Genomic DNA, 23,678 nt, shown 5'->3' with positions numbered 1-23,678 from the left:
AGGGTTGACAATAACCCTGGGTGGGGAGCACAATGGAGGGGCCAGGCCTGGGTTCTGATTCCGTCTCTGCGGCTTACCGGCTGTGGCTTTGGGCGAGCCTCAACTTCCTCCTTTGTTAAGTGGAGAGAGCTCTTCCTCCACACTTGGGTGAAGGATTGGTGATGGCACAGCCTGCACTGTCCAATAGGGTGCCCAGCAGCCCATGCGACTGTTTATTTTTTTATTTTTATTTTTTTAAGTTTTTAATCCCCGTGTGACTTTAAATTTCAGATTCAGTTAAATAAAATTAAAGTTTCTCAGTTGTACCAGCCACACTTCAGGTGGCTACTTATCAGACAACGTAGATATAGACATTTCCCTCACTGCAGAAAGTTCTGCCGGATAGCACTGGTGCCACTCAGTAAGGAATAGCTATTGTCACTTTTCCTGGATCCCTGTCCCACTTGGGAAGCCCCAATCTATGGAGGCCTGAGAGACCCCAGGGCCTTGGTGAAGGCAGACAGGACTGCCCCTCTTGTCACACTGCCATCCCCACTTTCTCCTGGGCACTGAGGAGGTCTCACCCTCTGCCTTGCCTGACTCCACGCATAATGTGAAAAAGTCCGTGACTTGGCTCCATCCAGCCCACCCTTCCCCCCTTCGCATCCCACCCACTCCCCTGCGCTCTGTTCTGCTCCACCCGCCTGGGCGATTCCCACTGCCCCTTCCCTGGGTGGGGGTGGGGAGGCCTCCCCTGGCAGTCTCCAGCTCCCCACAGAGGTGCTGGCCGCCTGGGCTGCCTGGGCCCCTCTCGGCAGGGCGGAGATGATGGTTTGTTGTGACGGGGGCAGTGGGCAGCCTGCCCGCTCTAACGCGCCTGTATCTGGGCGCCAAGCATGCTGTTTGCACTTGGCTGTGCCTCAGGGTCTGGCCCCGTGCCCATGAGGGCTGGCCTGCTTTGGCACCCCTGCTTGCGAAGGCCAGTCACGGGCCTCTGCCGGGTTAGGAGCTGGGTGTGGGTTGGGTCCTGGGTGCTGAAGGTGAGGGACATGGCTGACACCTGGAGCTGGAGTTCAGGACAGATTCCTGGCTGTGGCTGGGCCCTGGGTGCTGAGTGCTGACAAGGCCCAGGCAGGCGTAGGTGGGGTGCAAACTCTCGGGGGGTCAGGCAGGAGGTCACTCTGGGCGCTTCAGGTTAGTCTGGTCAGTAGGTGGTATTCACATCTGTCTGGGATGAGCTTTTCTCTGGGATGATCAGAGAAGTTCAAGGTCACCTCCCAGCATCATGGTCTCCGCTCCCCCTTCTTCTGGCCCCTCCCTCATCAGCGGGGAGGTGGACCAACAGGCATCACTGGTCCACGAGTGCTGAGGACAGGGAGGCCCAGCAGGAGATGTGACCTGTCCAAAATCACACAGCCAGTCTGGAGGAGTCAAGTCTTTGATTGAACACCTTGCATACCTTTCTCCCGCTCTGTCCTTCCCCTTGGGACCTCTGCGGACAGTGGCCCCTGGACTCTTTGCTGACAAGGAGGCTTGGAATTCTGGTTCTGCCACTTACTTCTCTGTGATCCTGGCAAAGCCTCTCTGAGCCTCATGTCCCTCATCTGGGGAATGGGGATAATTATACCTCCCTCTCAGGGCAGTTATGAGGATTAGATAATATAACTGGCCTCCTGGCTGTTTCCAGAACATTCCAAGGATACTCATGCCTCCAGGGCTTTATAGCTGCTCTTCCCTGCACTCAGAGAGCTCTTCTTCTGTACATGCACCAGCTTCTTTCGCACTGCAGTGCCACCTTCCCTGACCAGCCTGTGCAAAATAGCAACCTCCACCCAGCCACTCCCGGTCCCCCTCACCCTGCTATATTCTTCTTTTTAGTACTTCCACTGTTTAACAAGTACCAGTTTATGACCGGCCTGGCTCCAAGTAGAATGTCAGCCCCGTGAGGGCAGGGAACTCCGTGGCGAGGCCCCTACTCACAGGACAGTTACTGGTTATCTTCCCTTCCCCTTCTCAACACATCTCAGTACCTGATGGCGACTGTTTATTGAGCCCTTGCTGTGCACCAAGCCCTGTGCTAATGCAACTCACACTGGAGCTCAGTGAATGTTATAGAGTGCCCGTCATGGCCTTGTCATGTCCGTATCAAAGAGAGGGGGCATGGAGTTCCCGTTGTGGCGCAATGGGTAACGAATCTGACTAGGAATCATGAGGTTGCGGGTTCGATCCCTGGCCTTGCTCAGTGGTTAAGGATCCGGTGTTGTAGTGAGCTGTGGTGTAGGTTGCAGACGTAGCTTGGATCCTGCGTTGCTGTGGCTCTGGCATAGGCCAGTGGCTACGGATCCGATTGGACCCCTAGCCTGGGAATCTCCATATGCCTCGGGAGTGGCCCTAGAAAAGACAAAAAGACAAAAAAAAAAAAAAAAAAAAAAAAAAGTGGGGAGCAGAAGGTGCTGCCGTGACTTACCCAGCCTCCCAACTGATAAGCTGCTGAGCCAGGCCTCCAGCCAGGTTAATCCTACCCCAGAGCTTACACTGTGCCCTGTTGGGTTAACAAGACTAGAGCCTTCATCCAAACCTGGGGCTCAGAATCCGCATTTGATAGAATTAAGTGGGTCAGGTTTAGGGGTGCCAGTCAGTATTTGGGGGATTCCCCTTCCAGCCCTCTCTTCTTCTCCTAAGATTGGTCAGTTACAACCACTCCCCAAATGACAGGTGCCCTTTGGCTGGGGAGACCCCAGCACCAAGCTGAGGCCCCAGGAGTTGGGCAGGGAGCAGAGGGAGGGCCAGGTCCCGGCTGTCCCTGAGCTCTCCGGGGACAGGTGGACAGGATGTTCCCCCAGGCAGCCGACATTCCTGTTCCGAGGTGGCAGGCAGCGGGAGATTTATCATTTCCGGTAACCCGGTAACCCAAGTCCCTGGGAGGTGAATTCTCCCTGCCAAGGACATGCACCTCTGGCTTGCCAGCCCTTCCTGCCATTTCCTCTGCTGGGCCTGTCTGCCCGGGGCTTGGCACAGGCCAGAGGGGCCCATTCTCAATCCCAGACGTGGAGACCGGGGTGGCAGGCCTTGATGAGCCCACCACAAAGACCCAGCCTGATGCCACCTTCCCGGTGTCCTTATCGGTGCAGCGTGGACCCCAGCCTTGGGGAAGGATGGGAAGGAGGGGGCATCGTGGGAGGTGAAGGACCCTGTGTTAGGAGCCAGGACCCCTGAGGCCTGAGTCTGCCTCTGCCATCAGCTTGCAGGGAGACTTCCTCTCTTGCTCTGAGTACTCATGCTGCTCTGAGATCTTGACGTACACAAGGCAGCTTATCCTTGTAACAGTGCTGGTGGGGGGAGGGGGCAGCACTAAAACAGCTCCAAGAGGTAATGTCACCCAGCGAGCTGTCGGTCACGGATGGGGTGTGAGCTCAGTCTCTCCAGCACTGTGGGCCTCCTGGAGGTCCTTACTTCCCCTCTCCGGGCCTCAGTTTCCCCTTCTGATTTCCCCTTCTGATCAGTGAGGATACTGGGCTAGGCGATCACTTCCAGCCCAGGACCCAGTTGGTGCCTTTTGTCTTGGTTTGTCTTGAGCCCTCCCTAGCCTCCCTCCTGTGATTGGGCAGAACAGGAATTCTTCTCCCCAGGGGTTTCTGAAGAGCTCACTCTTGCTGTGTCAGGTTTTGGGAAGAGAGAAAAGGCAAGAAGAGAGACTTAAATCCAGTAGATACCAGTCCCTGGGTTAAACCCTTGGATTGTCCTGCTGGATCTTCCCAGCAGCCTTGTGAGGTGACCATTTTTATTCCTGTTTTAGATGAGGCACCAGAGGCTCAGAGAGGTCGAGGGATTTGCTCAGGGCTGCACAGCTAGGAAGTTGCCAGGCTGGGTTGTCCTGTCAGCCTGAAGTGGCGTGAGGCGGCGTGTGGCCCACAAACGTTTCCGAGGATGGCTTTGATTAATGAATAAAATCATATAAAAATAGCCTTTCCAAAACACTCTGAACATGTCCTAGAATTTGCAACCCAAACTACGTCTCCCAGGCTGCCTCTGACACCCAGAAGCAGGCCGAGGATCCTTTGTTAAACTGTTCTCAGCATTTGCTTCGGAAAATATGGCCAGTGGTAATGATGGGTGTGCAAGAGTTCAGAGGAGCAGGAGCCGCGTGGGCTGCAGCGGACTGGAAAGGCTTGGCGCTGAGCTGGGAGTGCGCCGGAGGGGGTTGAGTGGGGCCCGGGGTGGGGCCGGGCAAGGCTGAGTTCACAGGCTCCAGAAAGGCCATCTTCCAGGAGAACCACAGGGCCTCTCCTCAGACCCCCTCCAACCCAGCCCTGCCCATCCACCTCCCCCAGGGTCTCTGGGGCAACCCAGGCTCCAGGCAGGGCATGTTCAGCCTGCAGACCTTTGCTCCAGCCCCTCCACCCCAGGAACTGGCGAAAGAGCCGTGGGGTGGGGCAGTGAGGCCCGTGTCCCAGCCAGTGGGCCCAGCGGGCCGGGCACCCTGGGATTTGAGCAGTTGGCAGCATCACGACTGAGGTGACCCCAGCCAGCCTGCCTCCACCCCCTCCTGCTGCAGGGCCCTTGGCCCTGAGCCCCCAGCAGCTGTCAGCAGGGAAGGGTGACAGAGAGCCAGAGGTGACCTCGCAGCCCGCCCCTTCTCCCCCTGCTTGGGCTAGGCCCAGAATTCGTACCAGCTGTTGTCAGCAGCTGCTGAGCTTTGTTCCAGAGTCAGCCCTGGGCACCCCGTCCTCTCCGGGACACCTTCCCGCCGTCCTTCATGGCTGCTGGTCCGGAGAGGGGTTGGGGCTGACATGGGGGGAGCCATGATCACATCCCTTAATTCCTTTGATTTTACAAATAACACAAAAAAAATAAGAAGAAATGCTCCTGTTTTTAGGGGAGAAAAAACCGTGTCAGGGAGGCCAAGTGACTCGCCTGAAGTCACATAGCTACCGAGTGGCTGAATTCAGGCTCCTGGCTCCCAGCTCAGGGCTCACCCTGCTGCCTTTTTTGGGATAGAGACCTAGGGGTTCCTGGGTGTAACTCCCGACTTGGCCACTGCGTCGTTTTAGGACCCCCGGCAAGCTCCTTAACCCTTTGGAGTGGAACTCCCATTTTCTTGCTTGTAAAATAAAATAACAATAGTACCTCCCTCTTGGGAATGTTTGAGCAAATTAGATAATCAATGTAAAGTATTTAGCACAAGGCCTGGCATGGTCCAAGGGCCCAAAATGAGATCTGGCAATATTATCTGCAGAGTATTAGCCACCTGTGTACTCACCACTGTGGGTGGTTCTGCGAGGGTTCCAGACACATTCCACAAATATTTTTTATCAGTCAACAAATATTTGTTTGGCACCTACTATGTGCCAGGTGCTAGAGAAAGAGCAGTGACAAAACAGACAGACTTCCACCTTGCTTCCCTTCTCCCCCCGTGACAGCTAGGAAGACACAACGTCATTTTAACCACGGAAGCCTCCAAGTACTTTTACACATGCTTGTATGATCCACATCGGCAGAGGAGAAACCTGGGGCTGAGATGAGTGGCAGAGCGGGGACCAGGACCTAGCTCCTCTGAGGGTCTTAGGCAGTGGCCTCGAGGGCTTCCTGGAGGAGGAGGCACTTGTGCAGGAGAGGCCTGGCTGGAGAGGTTGGGACCCAGCCCCCGCAGTCTGAGCAGCAACAATTTCAGGAAGGTCTTTCCAAGGTCAAGGCTTCTTGTTCCCCAGGAATGAGGCCCAGCCAAAGCTTTAAATACCCCCATGCAGCCCAGAATAGCCCCCATTGTCTTGGCCTGCAGCTGGGGGATCCTCAAGAATCCTGAGGGAGGCCGATCCTGGAGGTGGGGAGCGGGAGGAGGTCTTCCAGCACTTCCCTATATGGTACCGTGTTTCTGCGAAGACTTTTCCATTTGGCTCCTGCAGGAAGGCCTGCCTTGTGGACAGGGTGGAGCAGCTGCCTGGGCTCTGCGTGAGCAACGTGCAGCTGAGGGGGGAGCCTGGCGGATGGGGGACTCCCAGAGAGGGCCGTGTGCCCAGGTGAAGGTGCTCCTTTGTGCCCCAGGGATGTGTGTGCTTTGGCCCAGTGGGCCCTCCACTGTGGGCGGGCCCAGCCAGGTCCCCTGCCCCGGGCTTCCTGGCACCCTCTCCAGCTCTGGCTATTTTGGGCCCTGGCTGTGCTCAGGCACGGGGAGGGATGGGTAATCCTGCCCAGACCAAGGATGCTGGGGGCACTCCCTGGACCTCCATTCCAGCCTCTGACCACTGTAGCCTCTGCTCCTGGCCTCAGCCTCCAAAGGTCATGGTCAGTGGACACCGATGGGACACTGGCTCCACCAGCAAGGACAAAGAAGGGCACCAGATAAACCTTTCCCCTCAGGGCATTTGTGTTCTCAGTGTCAGGAATAGTTGTGCTCCTTCTAAGCAACGAGTTTGTTTTTACCTCCTGGGACCCAGAATCCAAGGACCGGTCAGGTTTCCTTCTTCGCACTGGCCACAGGAGAGCCCAGAACCAAATGCTTTGTTGCTTTCCCAGACATCCAGAACTGACCACATGCTTTCTGTCTATTTGCCTGGCTCCAGGCTCTGTCTGTCTGCTGTACTCGAGTTTCTCTTAGGTGTGTTTAGTTAATTTTCTCTGGCTGTTATGTGTACCTCTTTGTAAGCCACTTTGAGTCTTTCTAGAACAGGCTGGTGGGGAGGGATAAACAGGTGAGTGGTGGTGATGATGAAGGGAACGCATTGCTAGTTGGTTCCCTGAAGTCTGCTCCTCGTAATTCCCTCCTCGAGCCCCGCCCTCTGTGCTGGCAAGACTCACAGCCCAGACTGTTCGAATGGTAACATTCCAGGATTTCAAATGGCAGCGCCAGAAAGAACCTTTGGGATCATCTAAGCTTAAAACTTTCCAACTTATTAAGCTATCAAACCCTCGTTTCAATCACAAGTATAGTATTTTGATTAGTTATTATTATTATTATTTTTTTTTTTAGGGTTGCAGGTGCGGCATGTGGAGGTTCCCAGGCTAGGGATCTAATCAGAGCCACAGCAAAGCGGGATCCAAGCCGTGTCTGCAACCTACACCACAGCTCACGGCAACACCAGATCCTTAACCCACTGCATGGGGCCAGGGGTCAAACCCGCATCTTTAAAGATACTAATCGGGTTTGTTACCACTGAACCACAACAGGAAATCCAATTAAATATTTTTTTTAATAATTATTTTTATTTTTTCCATTATAGCTGGTTTACAGTGTTCTGCCAGTTTTCTACTGTATAGCCTGGTGACCCGGTTATACATACATGTATAGAGTATATTCTTATAGTTTGATAAATAACAGCAAACACTTATAGAGCCTTCATCATGTGCTAGTGCCATTTTCCATCTTTCATTTAATTTTCACAACAGGCCTCTGGGGCAGATTCTATCAAGATAGATTATCATGCCCATTTTATAGATGAGGAAACTGAGGCACAGAGATGGGAAGTGACTTGCTTACAGCTAACCAGGGACTGAACCAGACGTATTTTATATAGAAGGTCAGACTATAAAATGGGAAAAGGTGGATTTGTTTTGATTGAAGCATGTATTTGGGACAGGGGGCCCAAACTCTACCTGTCCCCCCCCAACCCCTCACCCACTCTCTAAAGTGGTCCCTGAGGCTGCTGAGTTCAGGCTGGAAATTGGCGATCTAGGTCTAGTGCATGATTTGACAGGGAGCCTGAAGCCCTGTCTGAAGCCCAGAGAGGGGAAGGGACTTGCCCAAGACCGTGGGGTGAGCTGGAAGCACATCCTCCATCCCTCACGGCCCACCTGCTGCCTGGAGGACCACCAGCCCCTCCAATGCTCGGCTCCTTTTGTCTCCAGGCCTAAGAGACACACCTTCTCTGTGGTCCTAGGGCACCAGGAGTGATCAGGTGCTCGGCCAAGTGTCCTGTCCCCTCTGAGAGGACTCATCCCCTGTGAGGGCAGCTGACGGCCAGGGAGGGGAGGGGCAGCTCCTGTCTGTGTTTCTTCACCTCAGAAGAGAGCGTACCCTCCTGCCACCAGCTAGCTGTCCCTCAGCCTGCCTTTCCTTTGTCAGCACCTCAGCCCATGGGGCCTTGGAGCTTTTCTGTCTTCAGGAACAAGCTTTTCAAAACCCTTGTGGTGGTGGTGTTCTCAAAATGTGTTCAGCGGAACCCTTGTCTGCATGAAGAAAGGGTTCCGAATTAAGTAAGTTTGGGAAACCCTAAACAGCTGTCCTCCTTCTTTCGTCATAGTGTTTGGGACATTTAGAATGGAGGGAACCGACTCAGCTTTGTGGATCAGCCTTTCCCTGAGGTGTTTGTACAACCCTCCCCCATACCCATTCTTGTCCGGAGTTAGTTTGCCTGGACTGGACATTAGTCACGAGGAGAGGGGACGGGGGCCCTTCCAAAGGAAGAGCGCCCTTCCTCTTACTTCCAGCTTTGTTGCCCACAGGCCTGTCTTCAGCCACGGGCTTGGCCTGCCTGCCCCTCCCCGCCTCCAGGAAGCAGATGAGGAAAGCCCTGGGGGCAGGGGGAGCTGGCCTTTTTGGCCGCAGCTGTTGGACTGCCGTTCCAGCCTGTTTTTTCCTGTTGCTGATGCCCACGGGAGCAAGCAGGAGTGGAGTCACCGAGGCCCGGCTGTCTGGCTGCCTTGCAGAAGGCCCCGGACCTGGCGCTGTGGGCCTGCTCGCCTCCAAGACTCCCGCCCATGCCCTGGGATGCTGGTCTGGGCAGTGGACATGTCTGTCCCCAGTGACCAGCTTCTCGTCCTCCCAGAGATGGGCCTTCTGGCTGGAAAGCTCCAGACGTCAGAGATGGCAGGGGGTGGGCTCGGGTGGAACAGAGTTCCTGGTTTGGAACCAGGGGTCTGGCTTCAAGTCCTGGCTCTTCCAACTCTGTGGCCACGGGCAAGTCACCTTTCTGAGCCACAGCCTCTTCATGTGTAAACCCCACTCATTCATTAATTTAACAAATATTATTGAACATCTGCTGTGTGCCAGGGACTTTTAGAGGCTGAGATTCAGCAGTGAGCAAGGTGGACCAAGTCCCTGCCTTCCTGGAGCTGATGTTCTCCTTGGGGAGACAGATGATACACATAAATATAGGGGAGACAGTAGGTGGGGAGTTGCTCTGAAGTAAAAGTTAAGGGGGTAACAGAGAGCCAACCCCAATGGATCCTGGACCTGGGGTGTAGCCAGGGTGGGTCTCTCAAAAGGTGACATTTGAGCGGAAGCCAAAGGAAGAAGAGAATGTACAGCTAGGGGTCATGTCCCAGGCAGAGGGCACAGCAAGTGCAAAGGCCCTGGGGTGGGAGGTGGCTTGGCAGGTTTGAGGACTATGGAGACAAACGTGGGGACGGCTCAGTAGGAGAGGAGGTCCAGAGGTGTGTATAAGTGTCTGTGTGTGTGTCGGGTCACACAGGGCCAGGCTGGCCATAATAAGGGCTTGCTTTCGAGTCAAGAGCGGTGGAAAGCCCTAACCTAGTGCGTTCAGCTTCGCTGTTGTTAGTGGTGTCTCCTTTCATCAAAAATGTGAAACACGCCCCCCATCCTCCCATAGGACTGGCACTTTGCTAAGGACTTCATTCATGAAGTCGGGGGGTTGTGACCCCAGAAGGCACAGGCACAGCCGACCAGGTTGGCGCGGCCTCAAAGGCCCACAGACACGCCAGTGTTCCATGGCGACAGGGCCACCCACGAGCCAGAGAATCTGAGGATCAAGCCGGGCTGCGGGCAAGAGGCAGGCACGTGAACACCGCAGGCGCTGTTGGCACCAACAGTGCTCAGCGGATAATGTTCAACCCACAAGGGGACCTTCTGGCCGGGCTCCCGCCACACTGGCCCCACCTGGCACATGGGTGGGACAGGGACATTTCCCTTTAGCTTCCTCCCTGTAAGCTGCAGGCAGCACGCTCAGCACCAGGAAGGCCCATACGTGGGGCTTAGGAGCAGGCGGGAGTGTGGGGAGTCTGGGGGGACCGGGAGAACTGGGCTCTGTGACCAGCACCATGGCAACAGCACAGAAAGGGGACTGCTCTTGAAGTGGAAAAGCCCACTCAGGGCTGGTCTCCTTTGATCCTCTGCCACCTGGCACGCAGTGTCCCACTGCCGCACCTTCCTCCTGCCCAGTACATGCTCTCTCTCCGCTCTCCATCCTCCTTAGGAGAAATCACCTTCAAATCCAGCTGAATTGTCACTTCCCCTGAGAAACTTTCCACAACCTCCCACCCAGCCTCACTAAATGGGGGGACCCTCCCCTGGGCTCTCCCAGCCCCATCCTTCCTCTGCAGAGTTCTCCGCACACCGTGTTATCATTACTCGGTTTAGTGGCCGGTCTCCCCTAGGAACACAGGGCTCTGGGTCCATCTACTTCATTTTCTCCCCAGGGCCGGCACCTGGTAGCTGCTCAGTAAATAGCGGTCACAGTGGCCCAAACTGAACCTAATGGGGCAGGTCTGATTTGTGATGCTTTTTAACAGGTGAGGGAACTAAGACCACCCGGCTAGAAAGTGACCAAGACGGCCTGGAATCAGGAGTGTCTACCCTCTCTGCCCCACCAGCCACATGTCTCTGAGACTCACGATAATTGCTCTTGGTTGGCCATGGTAGTAGCAGCCCCTTTGGGGTGCCCACCCCAGCTACATCAGAGGGGTCTTTGAGGCAGAGACAGGTCAAGTCCACCAGCAAAGGGCCAGATGGATTTAGGGCTCTTCAGCCCACTTCCCAAAGCAGCTCTCCCCTCGTTCTCCTTGCCTCTCCCAACAACCCTGGGGAGGAAGCCAACAGAGCCGGGGGTTTTGCCCCCATCTTATCACCAAGGAAACTGAGGCCTGGAGGATCAGAATCCAAGGGCAAGGTGTCCTAGGATGTGACGTTTCGCTCCTTTCCTTGGGATGAGGTGTCACGGGCCTTGATTTTACCAGTGGGGAAATAAAGCCCAGGGATGGTTCTGGCACGTGCTGGCTGTGAGATCTTGGGCGAATCCTCACTTTCTCTTTCTCAGCCTTTCTTTCTTCTGTCACATGGGCTAAAATCCTACCTCAGGGTTGTTGGGCAAGTTCATTCATTCATTCATTCATCATGCCAGTCAACAGATTTTTTTCTTTTTCTTTTTCTTTTTTTTTTTTATCTTTTTAGGGCCACACCTGCAGCCTATGGAGGTTCCCAGGCTAGGGGTCCAATCGGAGCTGTAGATGCCAGCCTACGTCACAGCCACAGCCACACCAGAGCCAAGCTGTGTCTGTGATCTACACCACAGTTCACAGCAACACTGTATCTTTAACCCTCTGAGCCAGACCGGGGATCGAACCTGCATCCTCATGGATACTAGTCGGATTTGTTCCCGCTGAGCGACAGTGGGAACTCCTCAACAGATGTTAATTGAGCACCTATGATGTTATCTGTTCTAAAGATGCCACAGTGATCAAAACAGATACAGGTCATTGCCCTCCTGGTGTTTTTGTCCACATCGACTGAGATGGCTGTCATTTGCTAAAAGGGAAAGGTGTCACGGGGCTTGTCCGAGACTCCCTAGTGAGTTTAGGGTAGAGCTGGAATGAGAAACCCCAGGGCCAGCTTCCCACTCCCTTGGCCTCTCTTGAAGGCCCTGATTGGGCCTCAGTGCTCCTGTGGGGCCCTGGTTGGACTGCTGCCTGTCCAGGTTCCAGGCTGTGGTACAGAGGGCAGGGGTCAGAAAGAGGGACCTGCTGGCAGCTATGCCCTGAGCTAGCACAGGGCCCCTGCTTTCAAACTGGATTTCTTTGCCTTTGCTGTGTGACCTTGGGCAGAGGACTTCACTTCTCTGAACCTCTTTCTTAATCTCTAAAGTGGGGGAGCCACCCATATCTGCCTGACGAGGTTGCGGGTCTGCTCGAGATAAGCCTTGGAGCGCCCTTATCTCAGCACCTGCCCACGGGGAGCACTTGAGGAGCCTCGGCCATTCTCCTTGTTGGGGACCTGCTGTTCTTCCTGGCCACCTGGCTGGCAAAGGGCCGGCCGCCCTGGGAGCCCGAGTGTGGGAAGCTGCCAGGCCTCCCGAGTGGCACGGGCAGTGCAGGCATGCCAGAGGAGGCTGTGGCCACCTCCTTTCCGGCCCGGCGCCCCTCTCAGCCTGCCAGGGGATTAAAGGCCTTTTGGCCTTTGTGTCGGGCGCTCCCGCCCCTGGCAGTTTGCACAGCAAAGTGCTGTCCCGACAGATTCCTTCCCCTTTGCCATCTGCTGCCCCGTGGACAGGGTACCCAGCGGCCTGGGGGCGGGGCACGGCACCTTGACCCTATGTCTGGGGCCTGGGTTGTAACAGAGAGAGGGGAGCACTTGTGGGGTTACCTGGGAGCCTGCACAGTAGCAGAGTGGGAGGGGGAACTTGCCTGGGGTCTCAGGGGAGGGTCAGGTCCCTCCCTGGAGATTTGGGGGTGGGGCTTGGATCACAGCATCTGCTGGTTCCTCTGCCGAGGATGGGGGCAGGGCACTGAGGCAGAGCTGGTGCTGGCAGAAAGCAGGTGGGCAGGCAGCGGCTCGCTCGCCCCCACCCCCACGTAGTCTCTGGATTTGGATGGAGTGAGCTCACTCCAGCCCAGATGCCTGGAGCCTTGCCCTGGGCAGCTGCAGCCACCTTGGGAACTGCGGTGCTCAGACCCTCCTGGCCAGCTGTGGGGGTGGTGGGGGGCTCAGTCCCCAGCCTGGACCATGGGGAGTGGGGGTGGTGGGCTGGCTGCCCAAGACATGTGAAGAATGTCTCTGGAGAAGCCTGGAGTCCCCCAGGCTTTGCAGAGCCAACTTCAGAGCAGGCAGACAACTTGAGCCTTGAAACCGAGCTTCACCCCCAGCCAGGGCCCCGCCCAGCCCACCTGCCCAGGGCCTAAGCATCAGAGCCAGACCCTTCATCCCAGACCTGAAGGCGACCCTAGGCCTGAGCCCACACGCATCACCTCCTCACCTCTCATCCCTTCACTTCTGCCCTGGGGCCCCTGCCTGGTACTAATGCTAAGTGCTTACCGAGCACTTACTGTACACAGGGTGCCATGCTGAGGGTCTCAGAGTCTTATTCCCGTTTACACAAATGCCCCAAATGACCCTCTCCGAGCCTTGGTTTCCTCCTCTGCAAAATGGAAATCACAGTATAAATCCACAGTCCCTTAACTGAGAGCCTTGGGATCAGACGTGTCTTGGAATTCAGCAGTTTCCAAACTTAAGAAAGGTGACATAGAGCGTGTGCCAGCTGTGATGCGACATCCACAGTAGAGTCTGGGGCAACACCTCGAAATCAAACACATGAATATTGCGGCAGCAAAACGTATGACTACTCCCCCCAAGTGGAGTGAATAAGCTACTAATAACTTCATGTCACTTTAGGTCAGGACTTGGCGCTGGATGAACTTGCTATAAACTTATTCAAAAACAAAACCAAACCCCTCTCGGTTTTCAGAGCTTTCTGGACTTCCCTTTTTGCAGATGAGGGATAGTGGCCCTGTGGCGCCAGCCCTCCTGCATTACTGTGAGAATTAACTGAGGTGGTCCAGGCAGTGTTTAGGACAGGGCCTGACATGGAGAAAGTGAACAATGACGTCCTCATTGTCATCTGTTCACCTTGCCGCCACCTTCCTACGGTTTTGCTTTTAGCAGCACCAGAAACACATCTTAACCTGTACACGGAACCTCTATAAGACCCACAGTCCTCAAAAACTCCTTTTAAAACCCCACAGTCTGTGTCCTCGCTCTGTATTTCTGCCTCCCCCTGCACCCCAAGCCTCTGCCTTCTGTACCCCTCCATAAGGGCTTGACCTTTCACCCCTCCCAACACTTCTTCCCTGCCATCTTTGGCTCCGTCTGCATCCTCACTCAGGCCAGGAGAGGAGAGTCCAGCCTCTGTCCCTTGTCCCCAAGGGTCTTTGCCCAATTTGCACCTGGAGCTCCATGTGTCCTTGTCCCCACCAGGAGGGCCCAGATACAACCCAGCTTCAGGGAATCCCACTGTCGGATACCTGCCTCTCTGGTTCCCTCCACCAGCCTCACGCTGCCTGTGTTCAGGGAGTGCCTCACCACTGGGGGGCCACCCTACCTATACCTCCGCGCCAAGCAATTGTTCCCAGCATTCTGGAACAGTCCTTGGCATGTGTGAGTCAGCCGCCCCTCCCCTTTCCCCTACCAGGAACCTTCAGGGTCTGGAAAATCCCCCTCTCTGCTTGACTCCTTCCTCTCTGACCCAGCTCTGCCCTCTGGCCGCACCATCCGGCTCCAACGCCTGCCTTAAGTCCTGGGTTCCTCTGGGAGGAAGCAGGGCTCCCTCACAGCCGGAGACTGGCTGGAAGGCAGGAAACCTGGGTTCTATTCCTGCCTTTGACCTTGGAGCCACTGATGACCCTCCTTGGAATCTTAAGCACCCATTGCCTGGGTCCGGGCTCCTACCAGTGCAGGCATCCTGGGAGCTGGTCTGGTAAGGGATGGAGACTGACCAGCCCTGGGCTTCCTGGCTCTGCCTTCTGCTTAGGCCTGGAGGCCCAGCTCAGCCCCAGCTCCTTTCCTGGTGAGCCGGGGCCAGGGCTAAGGAGTTCAGAGGTTCTGGGTCAGTCCTGACTCTGTCGGCCAATGAGAGGGGCCATTCACAACCGCTCATCCCCCTCAGGGGGTCATGGTCAGGGTCAGATGACACTAAGGCTGAGGAAGTGCTCTGTAAACTGTGAATTGCATTGGAGCTAAGAGGCCCTTGCGGGAGCGACTCTCCGTGACCTCAGTCTGTTTGCTTCCTCCACAGTCTTGGTTATAGAGGTGGTGTGGCACAGTGGTAAGGGCTTAGATGTTGGAGCCAGACCACCAGGGTTCAAACCCCAGCTCTACCCTGGGCTAGATCATCAAGCAGGTTCCTGACTCACTTCCATTTCCCCATCTTTACAGTGGGGCTGCCTAACACCCAACCTGGGTTAACACCTATAAAATCCTTAAAGATAATCCATGCTCAAAAAATGCTGGTTCCTTCTATTCCCCAAGTAGACCCTGGACTTTCCACGTCTGAATCCAAGTTCCCTTCTATGGTCAAGTCTCAGGCTCCTTTGGACTCTTTCTGGAAGCTTCTTTCCGGTCTGGCTTCATCTCCCCTTCCTGATGTAAAATACAGCTGCTAAAACCTTTTGATCTTCAGCTTTTCACAAATGAAGTCTCTGCTCTCGCTGACTTGTCCCTTGCTTGATCTGACCCCAGAACCTCAGGGCCTAGGGTGGGGGCTGCCAGCCAGGGCAGGGTGGCATGTGGAGGGCCCCTTCCCTGGGGTCATGGGGTGGGGAGGCTTCAGTCCAGGACCTGACATGGTCTGGTTTCTCTCCTCTCACTGCAGATGTGTGTTCCTAGCATTTTTTCCAAATTGAATCTCCCTTTGCTATTTCCTGTCCAGTCCTAAGCCCCGGTGGCCTCTCCCTCCTTGGGAGAAGCTCTGGACCTTGCTTGCCACCAGGGTTTGCCTTCCCAGACAGCGGTCTGGCATCGGGGGGGTGCCAGAAATCTTTGTGCCCCATGCCTGCCCCCCTCCCACAGCCTTGCTTGCATGGGGAGGATGAGGGGTGGCAGTGACACAAAGAGAGCCCTCCTCAGGTGGGGGGATCCAAGCCCGGCCCCTCTAACTGCCTCTGCCCAGTGTCAGTGCCCCCATGCCAGCCCTAGCCTCATACTCCCCTTAGATCAGTCAGGGCTCAGGACCCACCCTGCACCCAGTGGGGACCCCTAGCCAGGGGAGGAGGGCGAGCCCCCTCCTGGTAGGGGGCTGGTCTTATGGTTTTTAACCAGTGAGTGTCAGAAACCTCTGAGCATGTACAATTTTAACTCTCCCACATGGGCTGGGGAGAGTCTGACTCAGGAGCTCTGAGAAGGAGCCCGGAATCTATTTCTCACCAGTTCCTGGAGGTGCTAAAGCTTTCTCCTAGATGCAAACCTCATGGGCACAGCCCAGAAGTCCCCTGGCCACCCAAGGCCAGATGGGCACTGGTCCAGAGGGAAAGGGAGGGAAGAGGAAAAGGAACAGGCAGAGGGATTTGCCCATGGATTGTGGGGGAAGGGGCTCTAGGCCATGGTGGGCAGTGTAGACCTTACACAAGGCTTGGTAGCACGGCCAAGGCAAAGATGACCAAATATCCCCAGCCCCCACCCCCAGGGAGCTCCCAGATGCATATAGACTGCGTGGGGGTGGTTGGTACCTTCAAAGCAAGTCATCTTCAAGAAGCAGCTAGAATTAGCAGGTGATGGCACTCTGGTCCATTCATTCATTGGTATTTTTGAACACAGAGTGCTGAGAGGGCAGAGGGGACTTAATCGCAGTCCCTGCCTTCAGGGTGTGCCCATTCCAATGGAGGTACTGTAATGACAGTGTTCGCCCTGGAGAGCCCAGAATCCAGCCCCGGGGGCGGGGGCGGGGGCAGAGGAGCTGGGCAGGGCAAGGAGTCATGCCACAGCCTCCCAGAGGAGATTTTCTTTTATCATCTGGACTGGGGTGTAAATTACATACAATAGGAGTCTGCGTTGTGACGCAGGGGAAACGAATCCAACTAGTATCCACATGAGGATGTGGGTTCAATCCCTGGCCTCTCTCAGTGGGTTAAGGATCTGGTGGTGTTGTGAGCTGTGGTGTAGGTTGCAGATGCGACTCGGATCCCAAGTCACTGTGGCTGTGGGGTAAGCCCACAGCTGCAGTTCCCATTCTGCCCCTAACCTGGGAACTTCCATATGCCATGGGTGCGGCCCTAAAAAGCAAAAGAAAAAAAATTACATGCAATAAAACATACTCGTTTGAAGGGTACAGTTCAATAATGAGAATGAGATATACACACCCAGGGGACCATTACTCCAAGAGGTTTCCTGGGCTTCTTCCAGCCATCCCTGGTCCCAGGCAACCACTGATCTTTCTGTCCTCATAGATTAGACATCCTCTCTGGAGTTCCCTACAAATGGGATCACATCGTGTGGAGTCTTTTGCATCTGATTGTGACGCATCTGTGTTTCCAGGCCTATGTGGAATTTGTTCCTTTTTGTTATTGAGTATTGGAGGAGGTGATGTCTAGCCGAGTTTTGGAGGAGGCATTGGAGTTAGCCAGATAAACAAAAGGAGGAAGGGCATTCCAGCAGAGGGACCAGCGTGAGAAAAGGCCAGAGGCTCCAGGGTGCATGGACTGTGTGGAACTGGGGGAGCGAGGAGGGAGAGACGGGCTGTCTCTTTGGCTTTTTTCTTCTCCTTGGGCCTCTGTCCTGCTGCCACCACCTTGTCTAGCCAGGGAGGGCTGGGTTTCATTTTCACCAGAGAGACCATTTCCTTCTGGCCCGGCTGGGCTCCCCAGATAGGGCCAAGGCCAGGGCAGGGCCTGAGACGCTCGCGCCAGGCCATCTGCGGCTGGACGCGTGAATCAGGACTCTTGTGTTTGGGGTTCCCTTGGGCTCTGCTGGGTTTGTTTTTCTCAAAGTTTTTCTCAAAGTTATCTCATAGAACTCCCTGAGCAACATCTCCATCTCATCTCAAGGGAAAGAGGCCTTCCATTGCCCACACCCACGCCTGAGAAAGGCAGGGGTCATGCCGGCAGGGACCCTTCTGCGCCAGCCTGCAGGTGCGGGGTCCAAGCAGCCCTTCTGGAATGGGAGCCTGAGGTGGCATGTGTGCTGGGCTCAGCAGCATCCAGAGGTCACAGGGAGTTGACACCAGGCCTGACCTGCCCCCCACCCCACCTCCACCGGCAGTCAGCCCAGCTGCTGGGCCCCGCGCCCTGCCTCTGGGTGCACAGCTGAGGCTGTCACTGTGACTGCAAGAGCCAGAGCGGGTCTCTGACATGGCTGGAATGTGTTCTCTGTGGCCTGGAGATTTAGAGGCCAAACCGAGGCAGAGTAGGGGCCAAGATGGTTGGGGTGGGGAGCTGCTGCCGGGGGCAACAACTTCAGTTGACTCACCCTCCGTTTCTGCCTCTGTACCCCCTCCCTGCTGGCCACACTTCCGCCTGCCCATGTCCATGGCCATCTTTGCTGGCCCTGTCACCCTTTATCTGCCTGTGACTCCCTGTCCACTAACTCATGTTCCAGAAGAAGAGTCATCACATACCAAAGTGATTTTAATTTTATTTTCTGTTTATTTAAGGATTCACTCAGACCCAGCAAACTTGCTGGGTCGGGCTCTGAGACCTCCAGGGGCTAATGGGATTTGGGGAAATTGAGTCACAAATAGTGGTACAGGAATTCCCATTGTGGCTCAGCAGGTTAAGAACCCAACAACTAGTATCCATGAGGATGCAGCTTTGATCCCTGGCCTGTATCTATGGGTTAAGGATCCAGCGTTGCCATGAGCTCTGGCATAGGTCACAGATGCAGCTCAGATCTGGCGTTGCCGTGGCTGTGGTGTAGGCTGGCAGCTGCAGCTCTGATTCGACCCCTAGCCCAGGAACTTCCATATGCCACAGGTGCAGCCCTAAAAAGATAACAAAAAAAAAAAAAAAAAAAAAATAGTGGTACAGCCCCAGCCTGTCTTTGCCAAACCACTTCTGACTTAACCACTGGAGGGCCTTGAGGAGGACTCTGGGTTCCCCCCTGAAGTGAGATGAGGGGTCCTGGGCTTGGCAGGAACTGGAGAGTTTGACATAGTTGGTTGTGTTTTGTCCCACAGGTGAGCCACGGGCTAAGAGCATACGATGGCTTGTCCCTGCCAGAGGATGCAGAGACAATTAGCGCCGGCCGGGCTGGCTGGAGCTATTCAGACCTTTCTGATGACGAGGATTTCCTGGCTGATGAGGCCTCCGGAGGTGAGCACGGGCTTTTGGTGGCTGGGAGTGGAGGGGTGAGGGGTAAATTGGGGTTCCAGGAAGCTTGCCCAAGGTGCCACCTCAAGAAATGGGCTAAGAAACATGGGCAGACTCAGATATTATCATGCTAAATGGAAGTCAGTCAGAGAAAGACAAATATATGGAATCACTTATTTGTGGAATCTGAAATATGATACAAATGGATTTACAGACATAGAAAACAAACTTATGGTTACCAAATGGGAAAAGGGGGGAGAGATAAATTAGGAGTTTGAGATTAGCGGATACAAACTACTATGTATAAAATAGATACACAACAAGGCCCTAATATATAGCACATGGGAATTATATTCAATAGCTTGTAAGAACCTATAATATAGAAAAATGAAAAAGAATGTATGTGTATACATATTCTATATAACTGAATCACTTTGCTGTGCACCGGAAACCAACACAGCATTTAAATCAACTATACTTCAATAAGAAGAAAAAAAGAAGGGATATATGAAAAAAAAAGTAAAGAAATGGGCTAAGAAAGATATGGAAGGAATCTAAATGTCTATCAGCAGGTGAATGGATAAAGATGTGGTGGACATATACAATGAAATACTACTCAGACATAAAAAAGAGTGAGATTTTGCCATTTGCAACAACATGGATGGACTTGGAAGGCATTATGCAAAGTGAAATAAGTCAGACAAAGACAAATGCTATATGATATCACTTATAGGTAGAATCTAAAAACTATGGAGTTCCCTTGTGACCTAGTGGTTAAAGGATCTAGTGTGGTCACTGCTGTGGCTTTGAGTTATAGCTGTGTGGTGGGTTTGATCCCTGTCCCGGGAACTTTTCCATGTCATGGGCATGGCCAAAAAAAAAAAAAAAGATACAACAGTCTCGTGAATATAACAAAAAAGAAGCAGACTCAGAGTTCCCATCGTGGCTCAGTGGTTGACGAATCCGACTAGAGACCATGAGGTTGTGGGTTCAATCCCTGGCCTCGCTCAGTGAGCTAAGGATCCATTGTGCCGTGAGCTGTGGTGTAGCTTGCAGGTGTGGCTTGAATCTGGCATTGCTGTGGCTATGGTGTAGGCCGGTGCTACAGCTCTGATTAGACCCCTAGCCTGGGAACCTCCATAAGCCTCAAGTGCAGCCCTAGAAAAGGCAAAAAGACAAAAAAACAAAAAAACCCAAAAAACGAAAAACAGACACACAGATATAGAGAACAAACTAGTGATTACTGGTAGGGAGACAGAACGAGGGGGAGCAATATGCCGGGGGGGAGTAAGCGGAACAAACTATTAGGTTTATATAAAATAAGCTATAAGTGAGAAAAAGAAGGTAGGTATATATATATATATATATATATATATATAAAACTGAGTCACTTTGCTTTGCAGCAGAAATAGACAGAACATTGTAAATTAACTATAATTTAAAAAATTTTAATGCAAAATACAATAAATTAAATAAGCTACAAGGTTATATTGTAGGAGTTCCCTGGTGGCCTAGAAGTTAAGGACTTGGCATGGTCACTGCCATGGCTCCAGTTACTGCTGTGGCTTGGGTTCAGTCCCTGGCCTGGGAACTTCTGCATGCCACAGGCATGACCAAATAAATAAATAAAAATAAGAAAATACTTGAAGAATACCAAAAAGGAAATAACTGCATAGAATATAATGTGAAAAAAAAAGGATGTACTATACCACATGAGGAATATAGCCATATAGCCAATATTCTATGGAAACCACAAGTGGAGTATTACCTTTAAAAATTGTGAATCACTATATTATACACCTGTAACATATAATATTATGCAACAGTTACACTTCAATTAAAAACATAGGAGTTCCCGTCGTGGTGCAGTGGTTAACAAATCCGACTAGGAACCATGAGGTTGCAGGTTGCCTTGCTCAGTGGGTTAAGGATCCGGCATTGCCGTGAGCTATGGTGTAGGTTGCAGACTCGGCTCAGATCCTGCGTTGCTGTGGCTCTGGTGTAGGCCGGTGGCTGTGGCTCCGATTCGACCCCTAGCCTGGGAACCTCCATATGCCGCGGGAGCGGCCCAAGAAATGGCAAGAAGACATAAATAAATAAATAAATAAAAACATAAAAGGAGTTCCCGTTGTGACTCAGTAGGTTAAGAACCCAACTAGTATCCATGAGGGTGCAGGTTCCATCCCCAGCCTCACTCAGTGGGTTAAGGATCCTTCATTGCCACAAGCTGCGGCCTATGTCACGGAGGGGCCTCGGATCTGGTGCTGCTATGGCTGTGGCTACGGCTCCAATTCGACCCCCAGCCTCAGAACCTCCATATGCCATGAATGTGACCCTAAAAAGACAAAACCAAAAACATAAAGCGTTCTTTGTTAGCTCAGCAGATTAAGGATCCAGTGTTGTCACTGTTACGGCTCAGGTCCCTGCCATGGCATGAGCTTGATCCCTGGCCTGGGAACTTTCATATGCTACAGGCACAGCCAAAAAAAAAAAAAAGATTAAAAAAAGAGAGGTGGGTTCAGAGCTGTGTGCATCCTGAGTCCTGGTCCCACTGACCCCAAGATCCTCCTTGCAGCATGCCTGACCCTGGGCTGGTGCTACTTCTTCTCCTGCCAGCCCAGCAGGAGCAGACCTAAGGGGAAGGGGTGGGCAGCCCATGGAGAATGGCTACCACCCCTACCCCACTTCCTCCTGTCTCTACCTAGAGGCCAGGCTGGCCTGGCCCTGGCCACCCCATCCATCCTGGTCCACACCCTCTCTGGTGGAGGCTTCCAAGCTGGCTTTTACAGCCTGCCCTCTGTAGGTGTGGAGACGAGGCTACAGCTGTGTTTTCATGTCTTACCCCCATGTGCCAGGTGCCCAGAACTGTGCCTGACACCTAGTAGGTGCTCAACAAAGATTTGTTGTTGCTGAATAAGTCTCTTTTTGCTCGCAGATGGCGTGGGCAGCGGGGACCTGGGCAGCGGGGACTTCCAGATGGGTAAGTGTCTGGGGGACCTCCCACAGGCCCCCACCCTGCCCCCTGGGGAAGCCCCAGGAAGGTCTTCCCAACCACAGAGGCTCCATCTCCTGGGCTGAGGGCTTTGAGGTCTCTTTGGACCGGCCATGGGGTGGTCTCGTCCCCACTGAGTGACAGCTGGGTGTGTTGGTTGGCCGGTCCCTGAAAGGTTGGGGGTGGCCAGGTTCTGTGCCCGCCTGTGCTGGGAGGTGCCAGGTTCTGATGGAGACTGAAAGTCAGCCGTTCAGCATTCAAAGCCAGATTCTCACCTCCCCGGGTGGCTCAGCTGTGGGGTCCTTCCCCAGACCCCTCCTTGGGGGTGACCACTACGGAGCAGGAGACCCCAGGCAGGGGGCTCAGACAGAGGGGCTCTGTGTCAAGGCGTTCAGGCAAGACAAGAGCTGGCCCTGGGTGGGAACCTGCCTTAGGTTGGGTCACCTTGCTGGGAAGCTGGACTTCCTGAGTTGGGGAAAGAAGGCTGGGCTTCGTTCAGGAAAGGAATCAGGCTTCTGTCCACTGCCTCCTGCCCTCCAAGTGCACAGCCAAGCAGGGGATGGCCCAGTGCTGAGACAGGGGCTCCAAGGCTCTGTTTCCTCCCACCCTGGGATTCTGGGTAGAGAAGGAACCACCCCAGACAGGGCCCAGCAGCCCCACGTGGTTCCTGCTGCCCTCTCTGGGAGCTGGAGCCTGGTCACAACGTGATCAGGGACAAGGATGGAACTCGGTTCCAAGTCACCACCACTGGGCATCCCCACAATATCTAGTGCTGCCCACCCCGGCAGGCCTGGGGCGGGTCTGGCTGGGCCTCTCCCGAGGTAGGGTTGCCTCCCTTTGGCTGGCATGTCAGCGACACTCAAACGCATCCTACCTGGGTCAGGACAACAGGAGGAGGGTTGGCCCCCGGGTGGCCCGGTCCTGACTGTGACCTCCCAGCACCTGGGACTCAGACACTGCCTGAAGCTTTTCCATGCGTAGGTCTCTGCAGGGCTACGGATGCCTGGGACCTGGTTGGGGCCTGGGTGGGGGTGTCAGGTGGGACCCATGCGTGCAATCCACAGCCCAGAATGGCCTGTGCCGATGAGTCCCTGGGGCTGCCTCTTGCCGAGCCAAGCCTGCCCGCCGAGGGCCCTGGTCCAATCCCCCAGTCCATTCAGAAATGTCTAGGGCCCCTCCCAGGGGGCTGCTCACTGTGGCAGCTCCACCTGCTCTGAGGGGTCCTTGCTAGCCCACCTCCTCCCATGAAAGCAGCTGTGAGGGTAGGAGAAGCCAGCGGTGGGGAGGGGTGGGAATGGAGAACAGCAGGGATGGGCTGGAGGGGGGAAGGACAGGAGCTTTTCCTTCTGAGTGGGGCTGATCTCTGGGAAGATGTGAGGCCTTAGGCCCTCCAGGCCCAAACGCTGGCCCACTGCCCTTGGGGCAGGTCCAGGCAGTGGGGCTGAGTCTCAGCCCAGGAGGCAACAGATACATCTCCCTGATTCCCAGGGTCATTGTGCCTGTGTCAGCCTTGCCCAAGGGCAGTTCTCGCCTTACTCGAGTAAACTAGGGCCATCCTGACCATGAGGGGGCTGCCCCCGTCTGACCCAACCCCAGACCCTGGAATGCAGCCCCCGACATGGCTCCTCCCTCTCCTCTTCCCTCAGGCAGGGCTGTGGCTCCCCTTAGCTCTGTCCCAGCGCTGTCCCACCCCCCCATAGGCCAGTACCCCCCCCCCACACACACAGCCCTGGCTCTGCCTCCCCTAGCTTGGGACCCCTGCCCACCACTCCTCACCCATTTTCTTTCCATCTTCTGACTATCTCTTTGTTCTGCTCTTGTCTGTCCTGCTGACACCTGTCCCCATGCCTCTCCTGCTCCCCCCACCCCGCCCTCGCCTTAGGTTGTCTCTCTCCTGCTCCGCGTGTCTGTCCTCTCTGCGCCTCATCCTCCTGTCTTATTCTGCCTTTCTCCCTCTGTCTCTTGGACT

General features: G+C 54.5%; 1 protein-coding gene across 17 annotated transcripts in view; it reads left to right on the top strand.

Annotated features, from left to right (window-relative positions):
• HSPG2 (heparan sulfate proteoglycan 2) overlaps positions 1-23,678 on the top strand; it is a 108,593-nt gene that overhangs the window by 15,534 nt on the left and 69,381 nt on the right. For all 17 annotated transcript variants that reach the window (XM_021095485.1, XM_021095484.1, XM_021095483.1 and 14 more), the window contains exons 2-3: positions 18,585-18,720; positions 21,653-21,697. In XM_021095485.1, the coding sequence (XP_020951144.1) occupies positions 18,585-18,720; positions 21,653-21,697 (181 nt within the window). The remainder of the gene's footprint in view (positions 1-18,584; positions 18,721-21,652; positions 21,698-23,678) is intronic.

Source organism: Sus scrofa, chromosome 6, assembly GCF_000003025.6.
Source record: "Sus scrofa isolate TJ Tabasco breed Duroc chromosome 6, Sscrofa11.1, whole genome shotgun sequence".
NCBI lineage: Eukaryota > Metazoa > Chordata > Mammalia > Artiodactyla > Suidae > Sus > Sus scrofa.
The sequence above is the reverse complement of the archived record's forward strand: the minus strand, read 5'-3'. Positions and strand labels throughout refer to the sequence as shown.